This window comes from Cyprinus carpio, chromosome B4 (assembly GCF_018340385.1).
Source record: "Cyprinus carpio isolate SPL01 chromosome B4, ASM1834038v1, whole genome shotgun sequence".
Classification (NCBI taxonomy): Eukaryota; Metazoa; Chordata; class Actinopteri; order Cypriniformes; family Cyprinidae; genus Cyprinus; species Cyprinus carpio.
In genome coordinates, this window is record NC_056600.1 from 31576522 (window position 1) to 31602455 (window position 25934).

Consider the following 25934-nt stretch of genomic DNA (forward strand, 5'->3'; position numbering starts at 1 on the left):
AGTCAGCAGATAGAGGTTTATCTAGGTGGATGTTGAAATCTCCAAGCATAACTAGGGGAGTACCATCCTCAGGAAAGGTTGAGAGCAGCACATCTAATTCATCCAAAAAGTTACCTAGTGGTCCTGGGGGTCGACAGACAACTACAAAATGTATTTTAAGAGGGTAGGTAACAGTAACTGAATGAGATTCAAAGGAGCTGTTGTTACCCAAAGATGGTAAATCCAGAATGGAGCATCACTGAGAAAGTTTTAGTGACAGACAATGAAACGAATATTGCTACCACTGCCCAATTAACTGGCTATCTCCATGTCCGGTGCTTTGCACACACCCTCAACCAGGCCTCGCAGCATGAGCTAAAGCTGCCAGCTGTTGCCAGGTTACTTGGACAAGTACGGCGTGTAACTGGGTTTTTCCACCGAAGTGCCGTAGTACTTAATACTTTGCAGGAAAAACAAAAGGTGCTGGAGCTTCCCTTGCACAGACTGATAACAGACATATCAACGATACTGATATTACTAAACCGATATCCGATTATGGTAAAATGCTTAAATATCGGGAAAAATAATGGTAAATCTATATATCGGTAGATCTCTAATGGAGATGACGTAACACGGCTCCAAAGTGTGAATCATGTTTCTGAATCCATCATTCTTTCTATTTAAAGTGTGATGGTGCAGGTTGTATATCTCTAGCTGTCATTCCATCTGCCATTTTTCACTTTCTCGTGTTCACTTCACTATAAAGAGATATGACGTCATGTAATACTCACTGATACAACACACTGCCCTCTGCTGAACTAAAAGAGGTAACTTTCTTCCGCATCATATATAAGCAAGGAATAAAATAAAGCAATGCATGTGTACATAAAATGTAATAACATGTAAATAAAAAAATTGCGATAGGTGAATACTTGTAGATCAAATTTTCTTAAAAAATATATATATATATTGCAATACATATCTTATTGGCACCCAAGTATCGAATTGGGAGGTAGGTGTATAGTCCCATCCCTACTAGTCACAGGAGTACATATGCACAAAAGAAAATAAAAAGCCTCATGGTGAAGCATAAAGAGGTCAAGGACGCAAGAAATAGTAGTAGTCATGGTGTCAATCAGACAATGTTTCTTATTATATGCTTTAACAAAGAACACAAACAGGATATCATGACTTTACATATGTGTCTTTAAGTGTGAATGCAAAAAAATGTATTTAGTACACTGATTACAACTGAATTGTCTTTGAGAAAGAATACACAGATGATTGTAGAAATTGCTCCTTTTTCTTAACCTCATCACTCTGGGGAATACGGTAATTTCTTACCGAGAATAAGTTCGCAAATGGCATTTCATGCTGCTTTGACAAACTCCTCTCAGACTGAAGACACTAGCAATGTCTGTCTCCAGTGTGACTCTCAATGTTTGCATTGTGAAACTCCTTCCACAGTGATGGCATGTAAAAGGCTTTTTTTTTTTCAGATGAAAATCTGAATGATTCTTAAGGTGATTCCTGTCTATTTGCACTAATGACAATTAAAAGTTTTCTGTCTTTAGTGAATTTTCATGTGGTTTTTAAGGTTTTCTTTTTGTGTGAAGCCCTTCCCACACAGTTCACAGGTGAAAGGACTCTCTCCAGTGTGAATTCTCATGTGGTTTTTAAGGTTTTCTTTTTGTGTGAAGCCCTTCCCACACAGTTCACAGGTGAAAGGACTCTCTCCAGTGTGAATTCTCATGTGGGCTTTAAGGAGTTTGTTCTTCGTAAAAGTCCTTCCACACTGATTACATACAAATGGCTTCTCTCCAGTGTGAGTTCTCATGTGAACCTTAAGACCGTTTCTAAATGAGAAACTCTTCCCACACAGCTTGCAGGTGAAAGGTTTCTCTCCAGTGTGAATTCTAATGTGACCCTTAAGGCTTCCTTTGTCCCTAAAGCCCTTCCCACACAGTTCACAGATGAAAGGACTCTCTCCAGTGTGAATTCCCATGTGGGCATTAAGGAGTTTGTTCTCCGTAAAACTCCTTCCACACTGATCACATACAAATGGCTTCTCTCCAGTGTGAGTTCTCATGTGAACCTTAAGACCGCTACTCAATGAGAAACTCTTCCTACACAGTTTGCAGGTGAAAGGTTTCTCTCCAGTGTGAATTCTAATGTGACCCTTAAGGCTTCCTTTGTGCCTGAAACACTTTCCACACTGAGGGCAAGTGTAAGGTTTCTCTCCAGTGTGAATGATCATGTGGGTATTAAGGCTGTGTATCTGCGTAAAACTCTTTCCACACTGAGCGCACATTAACGGCTTCTTTTCATTGTGATTTATCATGTGAACCTTAAGACCGTTATTTAATGAAAAACTCTTCCCGCACAGTTTGCAGGTATAAGGTCTCTCTCCAGTGTGAATTCTCATGTGGATATTAAGGCCGTTTTTCTGTGTAAAACTCTTTCCACACTGATCACATACAAATGGCTTCTCTCCAGTGTGAATTCTCATGTGACCCTTAAGACCGTTATTGGATGAGAAACTCTGAACACACAGTTCGCACGTGAAAGGCTTCTCTCCAGTGTGAACTCTCATGTGAGTCTTAAGTCTTTCTTTACACATGAAACTCTTTCCACACTGAGGGCAGGTGAACGGCTTCTCTCCGGTGTGAATTTTCATGTGGACAGTGAGGTATCTTTTCTGTGTAAAACTGTTTCCACACTGAGGGCAGGTAAAAGGCTTCTCTCCAGTGTGAACTCTCATGTGAGTCTTAAGTCTTCCTTTAAACGTGAAACTCTTTCCACACTGAGGGCAGGTGAATGACTTCTCTCTGGTGTGAATTCTCATGTGGTCAGTGAGGTATTTTTCCTTTGTAAAACTGTTTCCACACTGAGGGCAGGTGAACGGCTTCTCTCCAGTGTGAACTCTCATGTGAGTCTTAAGTCTTTCTTTACACGTGAAACTCTTTCCACACTGAGAGCATATTAATTGTTTCTTTTCAATGTGAATTTTCATGTGAGTCTTAAGATCTCCATTTCGTGAGAAACTCTTCCCACACTGTTGGCAGGTGTAAGTTCTCTCTCCAGTGTGAATTCTCATGTTGGAATTAAGGTTTGCAGTTTCTGTTTTTTGAGTTTGTGATGAAGTCATTTTAGTCTGTGAGCAACTAATTGATTTTTCTTCAGTTTTGAAATCATGCTGTTTCTCATTCTGATCTTTGTTTTCGGTTTCATTCAGTTCTTGACTCTTCTCATTAAGCACCATCAGGTCTGAGGTGAAAACAGACAAATACAAAGTTAAAACCAGTTTAATGTTACAAAGCAACAGACATTCTAACATTCAGTCTAGTGCTATCAATCAATTAAAAAAAAACAATTTCACATTAAATGTAAAACTAGTTAATGTACAACCCGAATTCCGGAAATGTTGAGACGTTTTTTAAAATTGGAGTGTCTATTTACACTAAGTGCAAATAGCCCGCCTTGTTGGCAGAGGCTATTTACACTAGTTCCACCCACAAACATGTGATTGGGATGGTCAACACTATAAAAGACTGCCGACAATCATCAGCTTCAGTAGCGTAGATGGTAAAGCGTGTACCGTAGTCTTTTTGACGCAATCAACCTGTGTTCGTATCGGCCTTTTACCGAATTATTTTAAACCAATTAAAAAACTCAAAACACAAAAAAAAAACATTTATCAATAAAAATAAAAAAAAAAAAAAAAACAAAAAAATAAAAATAAAGTGTAGGTGTAGGGAGGGCTTTATTGTCCCAATAAGGTGGCATACATTTAATCATTTGAATTAAAATTATAATTTACACTCTAAATAGCAGAAAAATCCTGCTATTTTAACAGTGTAAACAGCATCTATCGCTATTTACAGTGCAAATAGTCGCTGCCTTTTTAAATTTGAATAAAATAAAGAATTTCAAATCACACGAGTCAATATTTAATTCACAATAGAACATAGATAGCATAAAAAATGTTTAAACTGAGAAATTTTAAAATTTTATGCACAAAATGAGCTAATTTAAAATTTGATGCCTGCTACAGGTTTAAAAATAGTTGGGACGGGGATATGTTTACCATGGTTTAGCATCTCCTCTTCTTTTAAAAACAGTTTGAAGATGTCTGGGCATCGAGGTTATGAGTTTCTGGAGTTTTGGTGTTGGAATTTGGTCCCATTCTTGGCTGGGATAGGTTTCCAGCTGCTGAAGAGTTTGTGGTCATCTTTGACGTATTTTTCGTTTAATAATGTCACCTTTATTTATATATAGTGCTTTTAACAATATAGATTGTGTCAAAGCACTTTACAGTATTAAATAGGAAAATAATGCAAAATGACAATAGTAAACACTCAATTTTCAGTAAAGGGCAGTTCATCATTGAATTCAGTGATGTCATAATGTGCCAAATGTTCTCTTATAGGTGAAAGATCTGGACTGAAGTCAGGCAAATTCAGCACCCGGACTCTTCTACTAAGAAGCCTTGCTGTAGTAATAGTTGCAGTATGTGGTTTTGCATTGTCCTGCTGAAATACACAAGGCCTAATAGACGTTGTCTAGAGGGGAGCATATGTTGCTGTAAAAACTTTATATACCTTTCAACGTTCATAGTTCCTTCCAAAACATGCAAGCTGCCCATACCAACAGAGATGCTGGCTTTTGAACTGATCGCTGATAACACACTGGAAGGTCTCTCTCCTCTTTAGCCTGGAGGACACGGTGTCCATGATTTCCAAGAAGAATGTCAAATTTGGACTCGTCTGACCATAGAACACTTTTCCACTTTGAAACAGTCCATTTTAAATGAGCCTTGGACCACAGGACACAATGGCGCTTCTGGACCATGTTCACACATGGCTTCCTTTTTGCATTATAGAGCTTTAGTTGGCATCTGCATAAGGCACAGCAGATTGTGTTTACCAACAGTGGTTTCTGGAAGTATTCCTGGGCCCATTTATTAATGTCAATGAGAGAATCATGCCGATGAGTGATGCAGTGTCGTCTGAGGGCCCGAAGACCAAGGGCATCCAACACAGAGATTTCTCCAATTTCTCTGAATCTTTTGATAATGTTATGTACTGTAGATGATGAGATTTGCAAAGCCATTGCAATTTGACATTGAGCATTGTTGCTTTTAAAGGGATCATATGATGCGATTTCAATTTTTCCTTTCTCTTTGGAGTGTTACAAGCTCTTGGTGCATAAAGAAGATCTGTAAAGTTGCAAAGACTAAAGTCTCAAACCCAAAGAGATATTCTTTATAAAAGTCAACCACACCCCCCTAAAACAGCTCGTTCTAACACGCCCCCACATCTCTACGTCACTATGTGGGAAGATTTGCATAACACCGCCCTAAATGTTCAGGCAAAAAAGGCGTAACTTTTATTCTCGTTGTAGTATTGTTGTTGCCGCCACCGCCGCCATGTCGTGTAGACACTGTGTGTTTGGTTGTGAAAGCAAGCTACTTTGTTTGGCCTTCCAAAAGAGGACGATATCCGCTTCGTCATGCCTGGAGCTGACCTGTGCTGGTCGCTGAGTAAATACATCAACTTTGCACTGTGGAGCGTCGGATCGGCTTTCAGCGATGATGAAGCGGAGTCCAGCCCGGGGTCGTCACATGTGGTTGCTGCAAGCCCAACGGACGCTCCTTTGTAGAAACCGCTGGTCGTGCCGTTCTCAAGACCGCCCGCCTCTGCTCACTCAAGACGGCCTCCGCTCACTCTAGGCCTCAGGCCTTCGTTCACTGAAGGCTGCGGTGTGTGGCGCTGTTTTGTTGAGAAAGCAAAACTACTTTGTTTGGCCTTCCCAAAAGAGGACACGACTAGAAATCAAGTTTACATCACGTTTATTATGGGTTTTAAATGTTCATGTCTCGTCGCTCCGGCATCAGTCTTCCAGGGCAGGGCATCACAAGATGTTAAGGTGCGTAACATTTCCATCACGCGCTTGAGGTATTCAGCCAATCACAACGCACTGGATAGCTGGCCAATCACAGCACATCTCGCTTTTCTGACTGATGAGCTTTGTAAAAATCAACGTGTTTCAGAAGGCAGGGCATAGAGGAGAAACAATAATGTACAGTATGTGGAAAATAGTGTTTTTTGAACCTTAAACCGCATAAACAGTTCATTACACCAAATAAAGTGGAAGTGAAGCAGTCAGTTAACATTATTTAGTAAAGTGATTTCCACTTTGATTAAAAAATATATAACAAACATAATTAATGTAACCATTTTAAAGAAAAAAGGACGTTTTGTTATAGCTTTTGGAGCAAGGTCGCAGCCATCTTGCAGTACAACCGTGTGTGACGTCACGGGGTTGGTTCGCACCGATGTCCAGTGCAGTAATATAAGCATTTCTTTACATTTTGAACACACAAATGTTATTTTAACACACAAATAATTTGGTTTTCTCCATAATTTGGATGAATATTCAACATCAAACTGTCTATATATTTTGATCATGGACCAGTGCTGCTTCCTCAATAAAGTTTATCATTCTGATGTGTTTTAAGTCGTGTCATTTAAATATTAAAGTGTTTTAAGCCATCCAAGCGTGAGACAGCACGGAATAGATTTCAATGCGGTACTTATACTAAACTAAAATTTTGTTTCAATCTATTAATAGGTTTTTAAACTCAAATACTGTCTCAATACTACTATCCACTGAGTGTTGTGAGAAGTTTTTAAATGTCTTTTTAGACAAAGTTAACACAATTAGATCTGGTTTTCATGACTGGAATGGCTTGACAGGAGACATTTTAAAAAATGTCAGCACGTTTGATAAATTTGATTTGGTTTCAGTTAAGGATATTAGTCTTATTATTGGTAAGTTGAAACGCCCAGCTGCTAGTTGGGATGTTTTGCCCTTTGATTTGTTGGCTGCGACATTCGATTATACTGGGCCTTGTATTACTGCTATTGTTAATTGCAGTCTTTATACAGGCACTTTTCCTTTAAGTTTCAAGCAGGCGGTTATTCAGCCCCTTCTTAAGAAGACTACTCTTGACCCGTTGGATTTTAATAATTATCGGCCAATTTCAAAGCTGCCTTATATCTCAAAAATTTTGGAAAAGGTAGTTTTATTTCAGTTAAGTTCTTTTTTTGGCTAGAAACGAGTTGTTAGATGTCTTTCAGTCTGGTTTTTGGGCAGGACACAGTACTGAATCAGCTTTACTGCGAGTCTCTTGTAGGGATGAGAGGGACGGTTTTAAAATGGTTTTCATCATATTTAAGGGGACGTTCAATTTCTGTGAGGGTTGGGGATTTTTCCTCTGGGTCAGTTTTTCTGGATTGTGGAGTACCTCAGGGTTCAATTCTGGGACCTATTCTCTTTTCTCTGTTTTTGTTGCCTCTAGGCCAAATTTTTAAGAAATATGGTATATCTTATCACCTATATGCCGATGACATTCAGATTTATTTACCGATTGGAGCTGGAGGATCTAGTCCTAATTTATCCCTGGTTGCTTGTTTAAAGGAGGTGACCAGTTGGTTACAGCAAAACTGTTTGCAGTTAAATGCCAGCAAGTCTGAAGTCATGGTGTTTGGGATGAAGAAGGATGACAGTGGTTTAGCTGATTTTCTAGGTATATGGGAAACATACGTTCAGCCTAAAATAAGAAATTTAGGGGTAATTTTTGACTCTGCTCTTATGTTTGACCATCAGGTTAAAAATGTGGTAAAAAATTGTTTTTATCAGTTAAGGACTATTGTGAAAATGAAATCTTTTTTCTCTGTTCCTGATCTGGAAACAGTGATTGACGCATTTATCTCTACACACTTGGATTACTGTAATGCTCTATATGTAGGAATTAGTCAATCTCTTATCTCAAGATTGCAGCTGGTGCAAAACACGGCAGCGAGGCTCCTGACTCCTACTAAGAAAAGGGAGCATATTACACCTGATTTGAAAAGGCTTCATTGGCTCCCTGTGAAATATCGGATACAGTATAAGGTTTTGTTATATGTTTATAAAGCTGTTCACGAGTTGGCCCCGGAATATATCAAGGATTTGGTGCTTATGAACTCTGGCAGATCTCAAAGGTCCTTTAATTGTTTACTGCTCTTTGTTCCAAGAACTCGTCTTAAAACTAAAGGGGATCGAGCTTTCTCTGTCGTTGGACCTAGACTGTGGAATGCTCTTCCCACTGATATAAGATCTGCACCGTCAGTTGATGTTTTTAAAACTCGTGTGAAAACGTATTTGTATTCTGTTTCTTTTAATTCTTGACTTTGTCATTCTATATTTTGTTTTTTTTCTTGATGTTTCCTTGCTTTTAGATGTACAGTCCTTTGGTCTACGTTGTAGTAGAAAGGGCTATATAAATAAACGAGACTTGAGACTTATACACTGTGATAGAACTTTTCTGGAAGAGATTTAAATGCGGTACTCAGGCGTTGTGAATGTGATAGATCATTTCTGTTTGTGCCAGTGGCAGCGCCGCACTTACACACACACACACACAAAGTCACGGCTTGGCTCGGACAGCACGCGAGTAGGCTACCAAATTGAGTTTTCTTTCGCTCCTTTATTAGCAAATGCAAATACTTGAGGAGTATCCACCTAAACGAGTATTTTTTTCTGACCCGCACTTTACCCCAAACCAGCAGGTTCATGACTTCTTCAACCCCTAATAGGTCCTACTGCTTGGCCTCATCGCCGTATATGCTCTAATGCAGTGGTCCTCAACCACATTCCTGGAGGAGTCCCAACACTGCATATTTTGCATGTCTCCTTAATCAAACACACCTGATTCAGGTCACCTGCTCATTAGTAGAGATTAACCCTCTAGGCGCCACGGTCGAGTTTACTCGACAAGATGCAGCACTGAATAAAACGGCCGATTTTGTCAAATAGGATGTCAAATTTCGTTCGACCTCCCCTCCACTAGAGAGCAGACATGTCATACTTCATCTCTGACTCAAAAAAACGTCATGTTTCTATACAAAATCTTCGAGCTAGAGCGCATTGAATTAGTGCAAACAAAAGCGGAGCTAGTGTGAGAGTGAGCCCTTTTATCAGAGCAATATTGTCAACGTCAGCGAGTATTTGCATTAGATTATTATTATTATTATTATTATTATTATTATCATCTAATGGCATCAATAAAGCTTACCCACAATGAAATGTTGGGACTTCGCGGACCCTGATTCTGAAGGGAAATATCTGCCTTCAGAAGGTGACGGTGATTCTGAAAGTGAAAGTAAAGCCCTAACGTTACACCAAGCACAAACGGTGAATCCTTTGCCCAATGTAGACGGTCCTTTGCCAAATGTCAGTGCTGGGAACAATGTTTCCCGGGGTCGGAGTGTTCATCGCGAAGTTAGCAGGCGTGTTAGTGTTGTGGGGAACAAGGGGGGAGATTTTTACCGCACTAGCTTTGTCTTCTGACCGTGCGCCTCACCGAAATCGCGGCGACAGTATTGTGGTGGAGACTTATGCCACTGGGTATGTTAGACGAGGTCGAAGTATTCATAGGACAGTTAGGGGACAACGTGGAGGTAGGGTGGGGAGTCGCAATGACAATGACAGTAGTCCGAGCTGTGCACACTCGGCACGCTGTCTGTCTCTCGTCTTGTCTCGTCATCAAATCAAATCAAATCAAAGTTTATTTATAGAGCACCTTTTTAAAACAGCAGGTGTTCACCAAAGTGCTGTACATACAATATAAAGTAAACAGTAGAACTAAAAACCATAAAAAGAATAAAATATAATAAATAAAAACACAATAAAATATGCAATAAATTCAATAATGATTTATAACACACACTTAAAAGAACTCCTAACAGGTAACTCTCATACTGTGTTATATGTTGTACTATACAAATATGTTTTTAAATGTAATTTAAAAACAGCAAGTGAAGGTGCCTGCCTAATGTACAAAGGTAAATTATTCCAGAGTTTCGGGGCCGCTACTGCAAAGGCACGGTCACCTCTACTCTTTAATCTTGCATTGGGGGAGACTAAAAGCAGTTGGCCCAGCAGACATAAGTGCTCTGGATGGAGCATATGGCTGTAATAGATCTGAGAGGTATTTAGGAGCAGTGTTATTTAATGATTTAAAAACTAAAAGTAAAATCTTGAATCAATTCTAAAACGAACTGACAACCAGTGAAGGGAAACTAATATAGGTGTAATGTGGTCTCGTTTGCGTGTCCCTGTTAATAAACGTGCAGCCGCGTTTTGTACCCTCTGCAAACGTGTTAGAGATGCCTCACCAATGCCTACATAGAGACTATTACAATAGTCCAGGCGGGATGATATAAAAGCATGGATGACCCTCTCAAAATCAGTAAAAGATACAAATGACTTGACTTTAGATAATTGCCTTAACTGATAAAAACACGATTTAACTACCAAATTAATCTGTTTATCTAGTTTAAAGTCACCGTCCATTAAAACACCTAGGTTTTTTACAACGGGCTTCACATATGACTTTAAGTCACCAAGATCTACATCAGGGGTATTGATGGTACCACCAGGTCGAAACAAAATGATTTCAGTTTTATCTTCATTGAACTTTAAGAAATTGGAGGCCATCCAGGCTTTAATATCCTCAAGACATCTCAACAAAGGTGCTATAGAGTTTGCATTGTTTCGTTTTAAAAGGCAGATAGAGTTGCGAGTCATCTGCATAACAGTGAAATGAGATGCCATGTTTCCTAAATATGGACCCTAAAGGTAATATATATAAGGAAAATAAAATGGGTCCAAGAATGGAACCCTGAGGGACTCCACATACAAGAGATGCAGTAGAAGACACAAATTCCCCAAGACGTATCGAGTGAAAGTTCTTTCACCCAGATAAGATCTAAACCATTGTAACACGGCACCCTTTATACCAACACAATGCTCAAGACGAGAGATCAGTATGTTGTGATCTATAGTGTCAAAAGCAGCAGTAAGATCTAACAGCATAAGAACAGCATAGTTACCTGTGTCAGTGGCCAACAATAAATCATTAAAAACTTTTAACAGGGCCGTTTCTGTGCTGTGGAGTGATTTAAAACCCAGATTGATACATTTCTTGCAAACCATGCAAGTCTAGAAAGGACAGTAATTGTTTAAAAACAACTTTTTCCAATATTTTGGAAAGAAACGGAAGTTTCGAAATGGGTCTAAAATTAGTAAGAACCGATGAATCCAGGTTGGGTTTTTCATCAGTGGTTCCACTATTGCGTGTTTAAAATGTAGGGGTACAACTCCATGAATGAGACTACTATTTACAATCATTAGTATTTTAGGGCCAAGGGTTTCAAAAACCTTTTTTAGGAAATCTGGGGAAATAATGTCTGTGGGACAAACAGATGGATTCATTTTGTCAATGATGTCTTTTAAACAAGCAAGAGACACTGGCTTGAACTGATTAAAAACAAAGGTGCTCACAGATAAAGAAGACATATCAGCAGAAGGATGAACAATATTGGCTCTAACAGTCACAATCTTGTCATTAAAAAACTGCAAAAAGTTTTCGCATGTTTCTTTGGAAAATTCCAAACTCATTTGTTGAGATGTATTCAAAACAGAATTAATAGTGTTGAACAGAACACTAGGTTTATGAGAATTATTTGCGATGACATTTGAGAAATACCTTGACTTTTCCATTTTTACAGTTTTTTGATATTTAAACAAGCTGTCTTTCAAGATCTCAGACGAAACCTGCAGCATATCTTTTTTTCCACTGGCGTTCCGCTCTCCTGCACTCGTGCCTAGCAGCACGGGTAATGTCATTTAGCCATGGTTCAGATTTTGGCTTAGCACGAATAGTCCTGAAAGGGGCAACAATGTCCAGTGCATTCTGACAAGAAGTATAAAAAATGATGTTAACTCATCAGTATTATAATGCTGAGTGGACACTGAGAAGGCCATATTTGTGCTTTTAAAAACATCAGTAAACCGTTCTGCAGTTAAAGAGTTAAATGCGCGACAGCGACGAGCAGGAGCACATGGTTTAGGACTACAGAAACAAGAAATCTCGAATAACACAGGCATTGGGTCAGAAAAAGTAGCATCACAAAACATTAATATTGTTAACAGGTAGACCACACGATAAAACCAGGTCTTATGTGGTGTCCATTGCTCATGTGTAGAGCTAGCCACAAACTGCATCAAGTTAAACGACTCCGTGAGATTTTAAGAAGTCTTTAACCAATGGCTTGGAGGGACAACAGATATGGATGTTAAAATCTCCAACAATTAAAACTCTGTCATACTTCGGCATGATTTCAGCCAGAAAATCGGAAAAGTCGTTTGTGAAGTCTTTATGGTATTTGGGAGGATGATAAATCACAGCGCATAGCACTGGGTCAGGTTGATTCAGCTCAAATACAATCAGCTCAAAGCTTGAGTAGAAGTTGCACATCACCCGACGACAGTTTTAATTTTTCCTTAAAACTAATCGCAAATAAGTCGTGAATTAAAGAAAACCCACCAAAAGTGCCAATCCACCCCGTCCTGTAATTCGTTGGAGAGTTAAAAAAAGTCACAGTTTAAAGGAAAAAAAAACCGAAAAAGGGGCTTAACTCACCCTCGTTCATCCAGGTTTCAGTCACGCACAGTAGACCCAAGTTATTTGAGGTATAAAAGTAATTTAAGATAAAAGTTTTGTTTACCAGCGACCTGGCATTTACCAGGGCAATCCTGGCCGGAGCTGGGTTAATTGCTATCCGTGGCTCAGATCCAACACCCGTAGGCACGATGTGTTAACTCTACCTCTCCGAAAGCGGGGAGACACGGAACGGGAGCCCTGGACTCCTTGTCGGCGTCGACCACTTACCAGCCAGGTGTAGACAGGATCCAAAGAACGCATGGAAATATAGTTGCAGTCATCTATCTGATACTCCGCTAATGTTCTACGGAGATTACGGGAAACTGCCAGACGGAATTTAATTTTTATCAGCAGGTTCCGCCAGTTTTCCCCGACGATGTCGCTTTTTCTGGGAGCAGGAAACGAAGATACGCAGGTAAACTCGTGCAGGTGAGGTGAGGTTTTCGATCCACCAGAATTATAAATTAGCATTTTTCCATATTTAATCTAATGTTCAGCAGTTTCTGGCGATCATATACCAGAAGAGTCCACATTGTAAAAGTAAGTAAAAACAACACAAACACGATTAAGGCTAGCAACCAGACGGCCTGCCACACACACTGATCTTGCCATCTCATGATACTGTGCAAATTAGATTTGGAAAAACATTCTTGTCTACTTGTGTTTGTTAAATAAACTATATGCCCCATACATGGTCATGCTTACTGTATGTTGAAAATCTATAATTCGGTTTGTTTCTACAGAAGTAATGTCTCTATCTTTCAGTATCATACTTATTTTGGGGGGGAAGATATTTTAGCTTTTCATTTTATAATCCAAGAAACCCTTAAGATGTCAAAAGATGGAAAAATCGAAATAAACTTTGGGTCATCCTTAATGTTTTAGGAAAAAAAACCTGGCGCCTAAATTAAGGATCGAACGTTTTAGTAAAAAACCTGGCGCCTAAAGGGTTAACAGACTTGAAATGGGTGTGTCAAACAAAGGAGGCATGCAAAATGTGCAGTGTTGGGGGTCCTCCAGGAATGTGGTTGAGAACCACTGCTCTAATGCATAGGCAATTGCACTTATTATGGACTTAATAGTGGTTTCAAGGTCATCTTCCTCCATTTCAAAACAAGCATGTGTACAAAATGTAAAGAAATGCTTATATTACTGCACTGGCCATCAGAGCGAACCAACCCCGTGACGTCACATGTGGTGATACTGCAAGATGGCGGCGCCCTTTCTCCAAAAGCTATAACAAAACCTTTTTTCTTTAAAATGGGTTACATTAATCATGTTTGCTTTTTATTAAAATGGAAGTTATTTTCCTAAATAATGCAAACTTGACTGACTGCTTCATTTCCACTTTAAAGTATTCCACAGTCTTTTTTCTTTTGCACTCTTTCACAGATTGGAGAGCCTCTGCCCATCTTTACTTCTGAGAGACTCTACCTCTCTAAGACATCCCTTTTATAGCTAAACATGTTATAGACCTGGGCCCATATTCACAAAACATCTTAAGGCTAAAAGTAGCTCATAACTCACGGAATTTAGGAGAAAATCTTAAAAATAATAGGCGTGTCAATCCTAAATGTAGGACTCCTAAATTTTTGCTCAGAGTATTTCACAAAGTGTTTTAGCGCTAAAATTAGCTCTTAAATCTGTGAAATGTTAGGAGTAGTGAAGAGGACTCCTAAGTCACTAAGACCATATCTGAAATATCCTAAAAAGGCTGTTGCCAGCAATCTACCTCGGAATATAAACATTTTAGAAACATTTTTTTCTAATTGGTTTGGAGGTTATCCAAACTCCAAATGTTTAATTATATCCTTAATATATAGCTGTTCTCGCGTCCAGTTTTGTTCTTTTATGCTCACTTGAGGTGGTTTTTGACTTGTGCAAAAAAGGGTTAATGCGAATAATGGGAGATGGAAATGCATTTTGCGAATAAATTCCTCCAAGGGCATCAAAAAAAGTCATGTGACTTTGTGCTATGGGATGGTAAATCCTGACTAACCAGCGGACCAATCCCATTTCACAGCATCTAAAATGTTGTTATGGTCATTCGGAAATGCAAAGTCTGACATCAAGATATTTCTGTATAATTGTCTCCCAGAACTGTTAAACTACTGCTTTCCCAAACAGCAGCATCCACCTCCGAAAGCAACCACATTCATTGTGTTTCGTCTAGAAAAAAGTAATGTAATTTATTATATATGAAAATTATTATATTCAGTAGCTTCTCCTACTTTTCTTAGTGATGTATAGTGCCAGTTTATCAGGAAGTGACAATTTTATTCTCTTTGACTCATTGGATGGAAACGGTGCTCGTTAGCAAATGTTTTGTGCGATATTCCAAATTTGTGCATTTAAGTTAAATGCGCAACTTTGGATGGAAACCCAGCTATTGTTGCAGACTTCATCTCTGAAGCTTAAAACAGAAAGCACTAGGTTAACAATAAATTATGACGTTACAATAAATTAAAACGTTAATGCATTGTACATGCTGTTTTTCCCTAACAAATTCATAATTATTATATTTTCCGGTGCGCTGAGGCAAGCCTTTTTTGCATGCGCTTGAGTGCTTATTAGGCTATGTAGGCAATTAAAGGTTCATTATTATGATTTATATGGTTTATGTATACAAATGCGACTAATAGTCGACTAATGCTTAAAATAAACGACTTCTAGTCGACCAGAAAAATCTTTAGTCGAGGGCAGCCCTAAAGCATTATTGACTAATTGTTTGTGAGAAGCATACGAGGCTGACAATTAGCTGAATATATAGCCTACTTGTTTAATTAGTGACACTTAGCCTACATTTTAAAATCTTTATTTAAATATGGCATTAACATTTTTATTTTAAAACCTTTATTTGAATATGGCAACATAATATTGCGCTCTACAATATTTCTATGAATAATAATAAATAATCAGCCAATCACTGTGTGCATAGTTAGTACGCATGCTGACATCATCCATAGCAACAAGGTCAACCCCGCCCCTTACTCTTAGCTTAAGACTTCTGTCTATTCCTTAGTAAAAGTTTGTCTCACAAGCTTTGTAAATAGGTTTTAAGAAAAAACTTAGCTAAAAACTTTTACTGCTATTTAGGAGAACTCTTTTTTGAGACCTGTAGCAGGCATAAAGTAAAAACAAAAAAATTAGCTCATTTAGTGGATAAAAGTGTAAACCTTGTCAGTTTAAACATTTATGTTCTCTATATAATATAAAAATGTAAAATATAACAAAATATTGGCTCATGTGATTTGAAAGAATTTTTTAGTATTCAATTTCATTATCTATATATATATATATATATATATATATATATTTTAGGGGTGTAACGGTATGTTTTTAAAATATAAAATGTATGTTTATTCTAACAACAATAAAAAGACATTTATGCCATTAAAACAGCGACATCTGCTGACTGACACCGTGCTGGTTGTCACAGGAACATCCCACCTGAAGATAATGAGGAAATAACATCGCTCCCTTTGCCAAGTGCATTCCTAACGACTACATAATGGCCCCCACATGTCCTGCTCACTCCAAAGTCCCCACTCCAAGGGCTCTGCCCTTTGAAAGGAGTAGGGCATAGGGTTGATCAGTATCATTTGAAATTTACCCCGTGAACCGTTTGGTACAAAAACAAGTACCGTTAAGTCCCGTTCACACCAAGAACAATAACTATAAAGATAACTATAAGATAATGATATTAGCGTCCACACCAGTGTACAATATCATCTGTTTATTCTAAGCGCACGCGTCTACCTCTTTAAATTCTCGAGCTTGTTACAGCAGGGTGGATTCTGATTGGCTGTCAATATTTTTATCGTTCATCTGCTGGAAAAAATCATTCTGAAAGTGATTCCAACGATGTTGTTTCTCTGTGGCTTTATTGTTATAGTTGTGGTGTGGCCTATTCTTTAATATTGAGAATGATTTTTAGAACTATATCTTTATCATTATCGTCCTTGGTGTGAACGGGCCTTTACACCCCTAATATATACAGGTGCTTCTCAGTAAATTAGAATGTGGTGGAAAAGTTCATTTATTTCAGTAATTCAACTCAAATTGTGAAACTTGTGTATTAAATAAATTCAATGCACACAGACTGAAGTAGTTTAAGTCTTTGGCTCTTTTAATTGTGATGATTTTGGCTCACATTTAACAAAAACCCATCAATTCACTCAACAAATTAGAACACTTCATAAGACCAATAATAAAAAAAAAAAACATTTTTAGTGAACTGTTGGCCTTCTGGAAAGTATGTTCATTTACTGTACATGTACTCAATACTTGGTAGGGGCTCCTTTTGCTTTAATTACTGTCTCAATTCGGCGAGGCATGGAGGTGATCAGTTTGTGGCACTGCTGAGGTGGTATGGAAGCCCAGTTTTTTTTGACAGAGGCCTTCAGCTCATCTGCATTGTTTGGTCTCTTGTTTCAATTTCCTCTTGACAATACTCCATAGATTCTCTGGGGTTCAGGTCTGGTGAGTTTGCTGGCCAGTCAAGCACACCAACACCATGGTCATTTAACCAACTTGGTTAACCTTGGTTTCCAAATCAAATACAAAACTTGCTCTCATCTGAAAAGAGGACTTTGGACCACTGGCCAACAGTCCAGTTCTTCTTCTTAGCCCAGGTAAGACGCCTCTGACGTTGTCTGTGGATCAGGGGTGGCTTAACAAGAGGAATACGACAACTGTAGCCAAACTCCTTGACACGTCTGTGTGTGGTGGCTCTTGATGCCTTGACCCCAGCCTCAGTCCATTCCTTGTGAAGTTCACTCAGATTCTTGAATGGATTTTGCTTGACAATCCTCATAAGGCTGCGGTTCTCTCTGTTGGTTGTGCATCTTTTTCTTCCACACTTTTTCCTTCCACTCAACTTTCTGTTAACATGCTTGGATACAGCACTCTGTGAACAGCCAGCTTCTTTGGCAATGAATGTTTGTGGCTTACCCTCCTTGTGAAGGGTGTCAATGATTGTCTTCTGTTCAACTGTCAGATCAGCCAAAATCATCACAATTAAAAGAACCAAAGACTTAAACTACTTCAGTCTGTGTGCACTGAATTTATTTAATACACAAGTTTAACAATTTGAGTTGAATTACTGAAATAAATTAACTTTTTCATGACATTCTAATTTATTGAGATGCACCTGTATATATTGTGGCGGGAGGAGCAAACGAAAGACACAGTGGGTGTGGGGTCAGGCCTCGGAGAGGCTTTTTATTAACAGAAAAGTAACAAAAACAGGGAATAAAGTGTCCAAAGGGAAAGCGTGTTCAAAATAAATAGGGAATCTGGTGTCCTCGTTGTGCTGCAGGGATTCGTGTAGGTGGGCAGTGTTCAGGAAGGAAGGGTCCAGGTAATGGCCGGAGTCCGGCGGCTGCACACGCTCCTCTCTTCGGTCCGGGGTGCGAGGGGCGGCGGCTTCATCCTTCTCGTTGTCCTTGGCGCTTGAAAGGATTAAACAGCCCGACAGCCGTGTAACAGGTGCGGTCTTTGTCCGGACCACCGGTCTGGCAGCTCACATCTCTGGCAGCGCGGGAGTCCCTCTACGCACCCTTTCTGGACCCACAAGACACCAGCGTGCATGCACGGGGGAAGAGATCAGTCTCTCGAGGAGAGGCACGCTCGGCATTTAAACAGCGGCGGTGATGAGGCTCTATTTGCTTCAGGTGTGCCTCATCACACGCCGCCAGCCCTGGATATTTCAGCGCCCCTCCTCTCTCACACACCCACTCATGGGACCCACATTTCCACATGGTCATTAAACATGGTCACAAATTTAGAAATATCATTTATTTCTGGAGAGCAGGACATTTTAATAAGGATCAAATGAGTGTGTTTAGTTTTGAGAATGAAAACCAACCTATTTGTGTCTCAGTATCTTCATATTTGACTCTGAATGCTTCTTCAATCTTCATGACTTCACTCTCCTCTTTAATAAACTCCATCTTTATAATCGTGTGTCACATGGATCTCAGCCGGTTCAGCAGGAGTTTTTCTGTGTTTAGACACTTTGTCCTGTTTAGGGTAAGAAAAATTAACAGAAAGAAGAATAAATGCAAACTAAATCTCTGGGTGTGTCTCAATCAGCTCCCTAGTTCTGTAGTCTGCACACTGGTGAGGGAGTCAGTCAGAGTGATTGTTAATGGCCTTAAATGACCTGATAGGACAAAAAAAAAACAATCAAAACTAGCACTCAAATAATAAAATGACAAAAAATATATAGAATGTTAATATTTATATTAAGATTTTTATTTCATATTTATAAATTTATAGGTTATATTTCATAAATTCTACTTTTATGAAAACATTTGCAGTTGATCCATAAATGTCATTATTGCATTTACACATTTTTGAGCAGCAGCTGTCGTCAGTGTTAGGGCTCGGTTTTGACACAAATTTCACGATTTGATTCGATTCAATATCGATTATTTTGGATACATTTCAGGTACAGTACTTGCAATATTTCCTCAAGGAAAGAAAACTAATGCTGTAAATTATACATGAGAGTCAGTTGGTACTACATTACTATTTTATGGAAGGTTCAAATTTACTGATTAGTTAAAATTATATTTAATGCAGTTTTTAAAATAATAAAGCTACAATTACATATACTTCAACTGTTTTTTTTAAACAAACAATGGTGTCTATCATAAAAACGTGATGGATTTATTCAAACATAAATTAAACATTGAAGAATAGTACATTTTATAATGAATGTTATATGGTGCATATATTTAGCAAAATGCCCCTCTCTACAGTTTATTTTTCTATCTGACTAATAAGTTTATGTTTATCGTATATGTATTTTCTGAGGTAAATGGGACGTTACGTGACATTGTTGACAAGCCGTTATACTGATGTCTTTGCACGGCTGAAACACTGAGCGATTACCAGAGACAGGATACGCATCGTAAAGTTGTACTCTTTCTTTTAACTTATCTTCAGATATTTAGTCACTTTTATTTTGAGCTGATGTGGAGGAGATGACCAGTTCATGTGTGCCTCGTGCTGCGTCTGTTGAACTGAGGCGCTACAGCGATCTGTCATTCCACATTAAACAGCAATACAATGGGCAGAATTTGAAATCTGAGACTTCGTTTTATATTAAAAGTACCAAAGCACAATGCTTATTACGATATATTGGATGGGAAGTGCCCTTCAACAGTCCGTCCATTAACTGAAAACCAGGGTTCTTACACCTTTTCCAAAGTAAAATTCAAGCACTTTTCAAGAACTTTCAAGGTACATTTTCAAGATTTTCCAGCACTTTACAACTCTGGTAAATTACATGTTTACAAACATACTTGAGTTCTTCAGTTTAGATGTTATTATGCTAATATCAAACCACCTGTCTGGATTGCATATAATATTGCCTACAATAACCAACATACAGTATATAAATTATATATATATATATATATATATATATATATATATATATATATATAAAAAAAAGGCTTGTAAGGCTTTTTAATACCTGCAAAAATAAAAAGAATACTGTATGAGCAGGGTAGGGCAATGTCTATGGTAACATGACTGGTACTATAAAATGACTGTAAAAAACATGATTTGCAGTTAAAAAAAACAGGTTCTTTACAAATAACTAAAGTTTTCTATAATGATAAACCTCACATTTCAGCCATTAAAGTTTAAACTATTTTTAAGAAAATGGATTAGTCAAAAGTAGCTAGTTTTTATCTTAAGTTAAAACACACCCACACACAAAATTATTATCTTAATTTAAAGCACACACACACCTTACTTTGTAAATCATTTGGATTTTTGAAGGCACATTAGCAATTTTGCATTGTTCTAAACAAAATCAGCAAATTGCCAGCAGGTGGCGCATTTGGAACGGTACAAAACAGTTTGTATGAATGTCCTTACATTTGAATATCCTTAAATTTGAAGTGACGATGATTAATGTCGATTATGTTTTTGTGGGGGGGAAACGACACGTCATAGTCATTAAATTTTTCAAATTGGTCATTTTAGTAGCATGAAAAACATGGTAGCATGGTGACTAATCTGCGCTCAACACCGTGTGTGCTTTGTTATAATGTCTATTATTAACAACCTAACCCTAACGCTGGGGGAAAACCTGCATAAAGAAATTTGTGAGCAGAAATTTGTATGCATTGTGAGCAGATCTTAAACATATGCCACAATAAACACTTTTCATTCATTTTCACTTTTATCGCGACAGTCTTAAAGATTTAGTTTAACTGAGCAGGGAAATTATTGTTTACCTTTTATATGGCTCGAAAACGCAGACTCTTCCATGAAAAAAAAAAAAAAAATCATAATAACAAGTATTTAGTTCTCGTATGTGAGTGGAGCAGTGTGTTTTTGACCAGAGCAAGGAGTGGATTTTTAAAAGTCGGAGCGTCGTGGTTTTCACTCGCTCCAAGAGCGCTCCACCACGAGTACAATTTATGGCAACGGCCCGTAATATAACTGTATATTTAGCAACACACGTTAAACATATTATAGCTTGATACTGATGGATCTCTCAAATCATAAAGTTATTATGATGGCAATAGCCGAGGGGGAAGTTACAGGCTAGTTCTCAAGGAGCTTGTCTGTTCCTTTTACTGAATATTTTTGGGTTAAAGCATGATTTAAACAGGTACAGCACATTCACACGCAATCGCTTTCGCAATAATGCATTCAAACAAATGTAATCTTACAGTGCTACTTCATCCATAATCCATATCTGATTTTGAATGAGCAGAAAGAAGAAATGCATCGATCTGTAGATAAAATAACTGACAAAAATTTAGTTATTTTCATCACAAACTAAATTTGCACAGCAGAAAGCAGCAATTATACATTTTAATGCTGACAACCATGTTATTACTTTGGCATGTGGTAGGAAAAAAGTTTGCACACAATAGTCTAAGCCACTTTGAAACTCTCCTGTTATTTTATTTTTTATTTTAATATAGGCTACATTATGAACATAACATTTCAAACATACTGAAATACTTTAGCCATGGAGCGAAAGCGGAGCGGTGTTTCTGGTATCAGTGAGCGCGGAGTGGAGCGGGAGCAGGAAATTGTTGCCGCACCACTCCGCTCACATACTCTGCTCCCGGCAAGTTTTTATCTCCCGCTCTGCTCCATCAGAGGGCGCGCGTTAATAAAGATCACACTACAGCCACACCCGCAGACTTGAGCAGAGCTGCTTATTATATGTAAAGAATAATAATAATAATAATAATAAGTAACTATTCAGTAAGAAAGCAAATATTATGTAACCAATGCAACTGCATTTTCAAGCACTTTATCCAAAATCCAAGCATTTTTCAAACCTTGAAAACACTGCACTAAAAATTCAAGCATTTACAAGGATATCAAGCACCCGTACGAACCCTGTGAAAACAGGCTAGACTAAACAATTCTTGGGATTTAAGAATCAATATTGTTCCGTAAAAATGAGAATCGATTATTATCATCGATATGAGTCAGTGTGCGATGATTCGGTTGTTTTTCAAGTTCCAGATATTTAACCCCTGCAATGGGAATTTTACTGGGGGAACCTCGCCAAAAAAATTGTGTATTTTATGCCCGGGAAACACGGGAACCCCCCTCGAAATGCGATTGGGCTGGTTTTGGGCTATTTTTTTTAATTCAAAGAACAATACCATACAATATATTTTATCAAGAAATAACATTAACATAGAAAAGGAAAAGGAAAGCAAAATTAATTACAACAAACAGGATTTGCCAGGGGGAGGTAAGCATAAAAGTTCAAAAACACAAGATATACATACATATAAATACACGTATACATATCATTTACAGTTCATTTGAATGACGCGTTTCTAAATGAAGATCATGCAGAACCAAGGTTGCAGACAGCGCACCCTGTTTGTTTTCTTTATTTTATAAATGCACAAAGTTTTGTTGTTATTATGTGTGGATACAAATAAAAGTAGACCCTTTACAGATTCAATTGATGTATTGCTCTTATCTGTACGATCAAAACTGAAAGTGTGATTTTTTTTTTAAAGTTATTTTCGGCCTTATCAGGAGATTATGCCACAAAACGCATATCTGCGTTTGTCAACCCCTAAGGGTTGAATTTTCAGCATCATTACTCCAGTCTTCAGTGTCACATCTTCAGAAATCATTCTAATATGATGATTTATTATCAGTGTAGAAACTGTTGTGCTGCTTAATATTTTTGTTTTTGGAACCTGTGATACTTTTTTCTTTGATCCTTTGTTAAATAAAAAGTTAAAAAGAACGGCATTTATTCAAAATAGAATTTCAAAATATATTTTTTAAATTAAATAAATTACTGACAACAAACTTAAAAGTATATTGCATATTGTAACACAAAACTTATATTTTGAATAAACACTCTTCTTTTTAAAGAATCAAAGAATCCTGAAAAAATGTCACAGGTCCTAAAAAAATATTAAGCAGCACAACTGTTTCCAACATTGATTATAATTCAGCATATCAGAATGATTTCTGAAGGATAATGTGACACTGAAGACTGGAGTAATGATGCTGAAAATTCAGCTTTGCATTACAAGAATAAAAAAAATACAAAACTTTTATTTTGAATTGCAATAATTTTACAATATTATTTTGTGAAATAATATTCAATATTTTTATCAAATAGATACAGTTTTTATGAGCATAAGAAACTTATAAACATTATAAAATAATAAACATTATTGATCCCAAACTTTTGAATGGCAGTGTATTATACTGTGTTAAAAAAAAAAAAAAAAAAATTCCCAGGTATCCTAAAATGTACATCATTTAGTCACGGGTCAAATTAAATACAAATAACACATTAAAGTTAAAAGTTACACACTTTTTTGTGTGCGCACTGTACAGGTCTGGTATAGAGAATGTTTTTGCTCAGGTGGCCGAAATGTCCACCCAATAGAGAAAAGTTTTGCTCAGCAAGAAAAAAAAAATAAGAGGGAACACTGATACGATATTATCAGCTCAAAGGTTCTCAAATCAGACATGTCCGAAAGAAACCTGTTCTCGGTCGAGTGAACCGGGTGATCCGAAAACCAATGCAACCGGTTCTTAACTCGAGAAGGAGAGCCACTAGCAGTGTGTGTGTACGTTCACTAAACTCTTGCTCAGTCCAGCTGCTCTGCTAGTGCACATCCCATCATTGGTTCTCTTTTCACACCAGTTCAGTCAATGTACTGTTAGGAGTAACTGAATAACTTGGCATATTGGTTTATTTCACGTCAGGCACATTTATAAAAAGAATAACTTAAGTAATTTGTGGATTAGTGCGTACTGGAGACACAAACCGTTTCAAACGATTCAGTTTGATTTGGTGAACTGGTTTGACTGGTTCACCAAGGAGATCCGGTTAAATTGAACGATTTGTTCATGAACCGGACACTAATAGCCGTTTCTCAATATGTGTTCTTGTCTGTAATTGTGTTCTTGTGAAACGTCATCAGTCGTCGCACCAAGTACTGTTCCAATTCAAAGTTCACATCTAGCCAAGTACAGTTCAAATCCCCGGATGTGTTCTTGCTCCGCCCCTTTAATTGAGGATGCATCGGCAGATTACTTGTGCGGACTTGTGAGAGACAGGTATCCCAGAATGCATTTCGCACCAACCAGCGAGCGTTATTGGCAGAGGAGAAAACCCGCATAATTTTCAAAATATTACTGTTACCATGTCATAAGGCTGGACAACTTATTGAACGATATGATCACGCGCATCTCGTCAGTAAAGCCGCAGTTCACTGACAAGCTACGCTATATCGAGTTCATTATTGAACGTTAGCATATACGCTTTTTGGCATACTGTTTCATGCAAAAATCTAAATTTCAACTTTTTTTTTTTTTTTTTTTTTCATAATTATTGATATTCAGCATCCAGAGAACATTTCTGCAGTGGTTTGGTTCCGATTGGGTGAAAAACCTAGGACTAGTTCGCAAAAGTAGGTTTCGGATACAACTCAATTTTGCAGAAAACCCTTGCATCGTAAAGCAAACTGACCCAAGAATTGCAACACAAGTCTCTTATACTTTACACTTACTATTTTATAATGGCTATATTGTTCATTAAAACTGACATATCACAAAAAAGGCAGCGTTGTGCTTGTCATATTTCATTTTATCAGGCTAAATGCTATACAGTGAAGATAATCAGAGTATGCGTGCTCAATAAACCACATATTAATGTGTTTTATATTTTTAAAATGAAAACGAAAGGGTTATGTTTTATATTTTGAAGAAAACAAAGCAGTGGTGCTTGTTATCATTTCGCACTCGTTCTCTGAACCACATCTTTGTGACTATTAACATGTTTAAATGAAGAACGAAAGCGTGTTTGATATCATATTACGTCGTCTTGTATTCATACAGTGAGCTGACTGATGTTATCAAGTACACTGCTGTCCCATGTGAAGAATGAGTTACCGGTTTGTGCGCGCACTCCCGACTCGACCGAGCGAAGTCTGAACTCGGTTTTGAGGAACGGCCTGATGTCTGCAGACAGACACGATTCAATCACTTTCAGAAGAAAACCGATTCAGTTTACTCGAAAATGTTCCGAAAAGCTCCGTTTCTCCGGAACTACATCGAGCATTACAGTGTTGCATCCAGTAATAATTTATTTTCAGTTTTATTTCGATTTAAACACTTTAAATGTTTAAAGCACCTACCTTTCTTCAGTCGAAACACAGATGCGGGATCGTGGCGCAGTCTTATGACATCACCTCGCCAGTACAAAATAAAAGTTCGTTTACTACTACTACTTCTGTGTTTTTTTTTTTTTTTTTTTTTTTTTTTTGGGTGGTTTGCAAACGAAGTACATTACCGTCGTCTGCATGACTGAAGTGTGAACTCATTGGGATATAAAATTTTAAAGTCTTCTCTGTGTATTAAAAAAACAAACAAACTTCCAATCCTGTTTACAGGCTGAGTTTCTTTTAGAAAAGTCATGACAGCCTTAATTATATACTGTGTGCCAGGCAGACTCGATAAGTTTTTTAAGCTCAGTCCATTATAATATTTCCTACATATGACATGTACATGTTTTTCACATCCTGTCTGGTGTTTTCCTATTAATAAAAAACAACCCCAGAACCTTTAAAACACTGTTGTTAAAATAGTCTCCTCCTGCCGCCTCAGATTACTGCACTTTTTAACAATCACTTCTTTCTGAATGCTATATAACTGTCTTCCTTTCTCCTCCTGATCCCGTGTAACCTGCCACATTTCATTAATATTGTCTTTAATGATGACTTTAATTTCTGATTTACTAAGTGGTATTTTTATATCTATATTTTCTGTCTCCAGGGCTTCTTTTGCCAGTTTATCCACCTTTTCATTTCCCTCAGCGCTGGAACCCACGTAAACTGTGTGTAACTTTTCTGTCTAAAAATTAGTT

At 37.8% G+C, this 25934-nt stretch overlaps 2 protein-coding genes across 7 annotated transcripts in view; both read right to left on the reverse strand.

The window, feature by feature from the left end:
• The window catches only part of LOC109049784 (gastrula zinc finger protein XlCGF57.1-like), a 54003-nt gene extending 28743 nt beyond the window's left edge, over positions 1-25260 (reverse strand). The window contains exon 1 of the mRNA XM_042722918.1: positions 25207-25260. The gene's annotated coding sequence lies outside the window, so the exon portion shown is untranslated. The remainder of the gene's footprint in view (positions 1-25206) is intronic.
• On the reverse strand, positions 1111-25272 carry LOC109064924 (gastrula zinc finger protein XlCGF57.1-like). Of its 6 annotated transcripts, none has more exons than XM_042722911.1 (4): positions 25207-25272; positions 18402-18556; positions 1733-3246; positions 1111-1648 (listed from the first exon to the last, which is right to left on the reverse strand). In XM_042722911.1, exons 2-4 carry the CDS (start codon positions 18484-18486, stop codon positions 1550-1552), a joined length of 1698 nt encoding a protein of 565 aa, XP_042578845.1. In that variant the 5' UTR covers positions 18487-18556; positions 25207-25272; the 3' UTR covers positions 1111-1549. The 6 variants fall into 6 exon arrangements, with proteins under 6 accessions (XP_042578845.1, XP_042578844.1, XP_042578843.1 ...); XM_042722910.1 differs by having other exon boundaries at positions 1111-1564; positions 1649-3246; XM_042722909.1 differs by adding an exon at positions 24962-25030 and having other exon boundaries at positions 1111-3246; positions 25207-25241.
• Between the last annotated feature and the right edge of the window lie 662 nt (positions 25273-25934).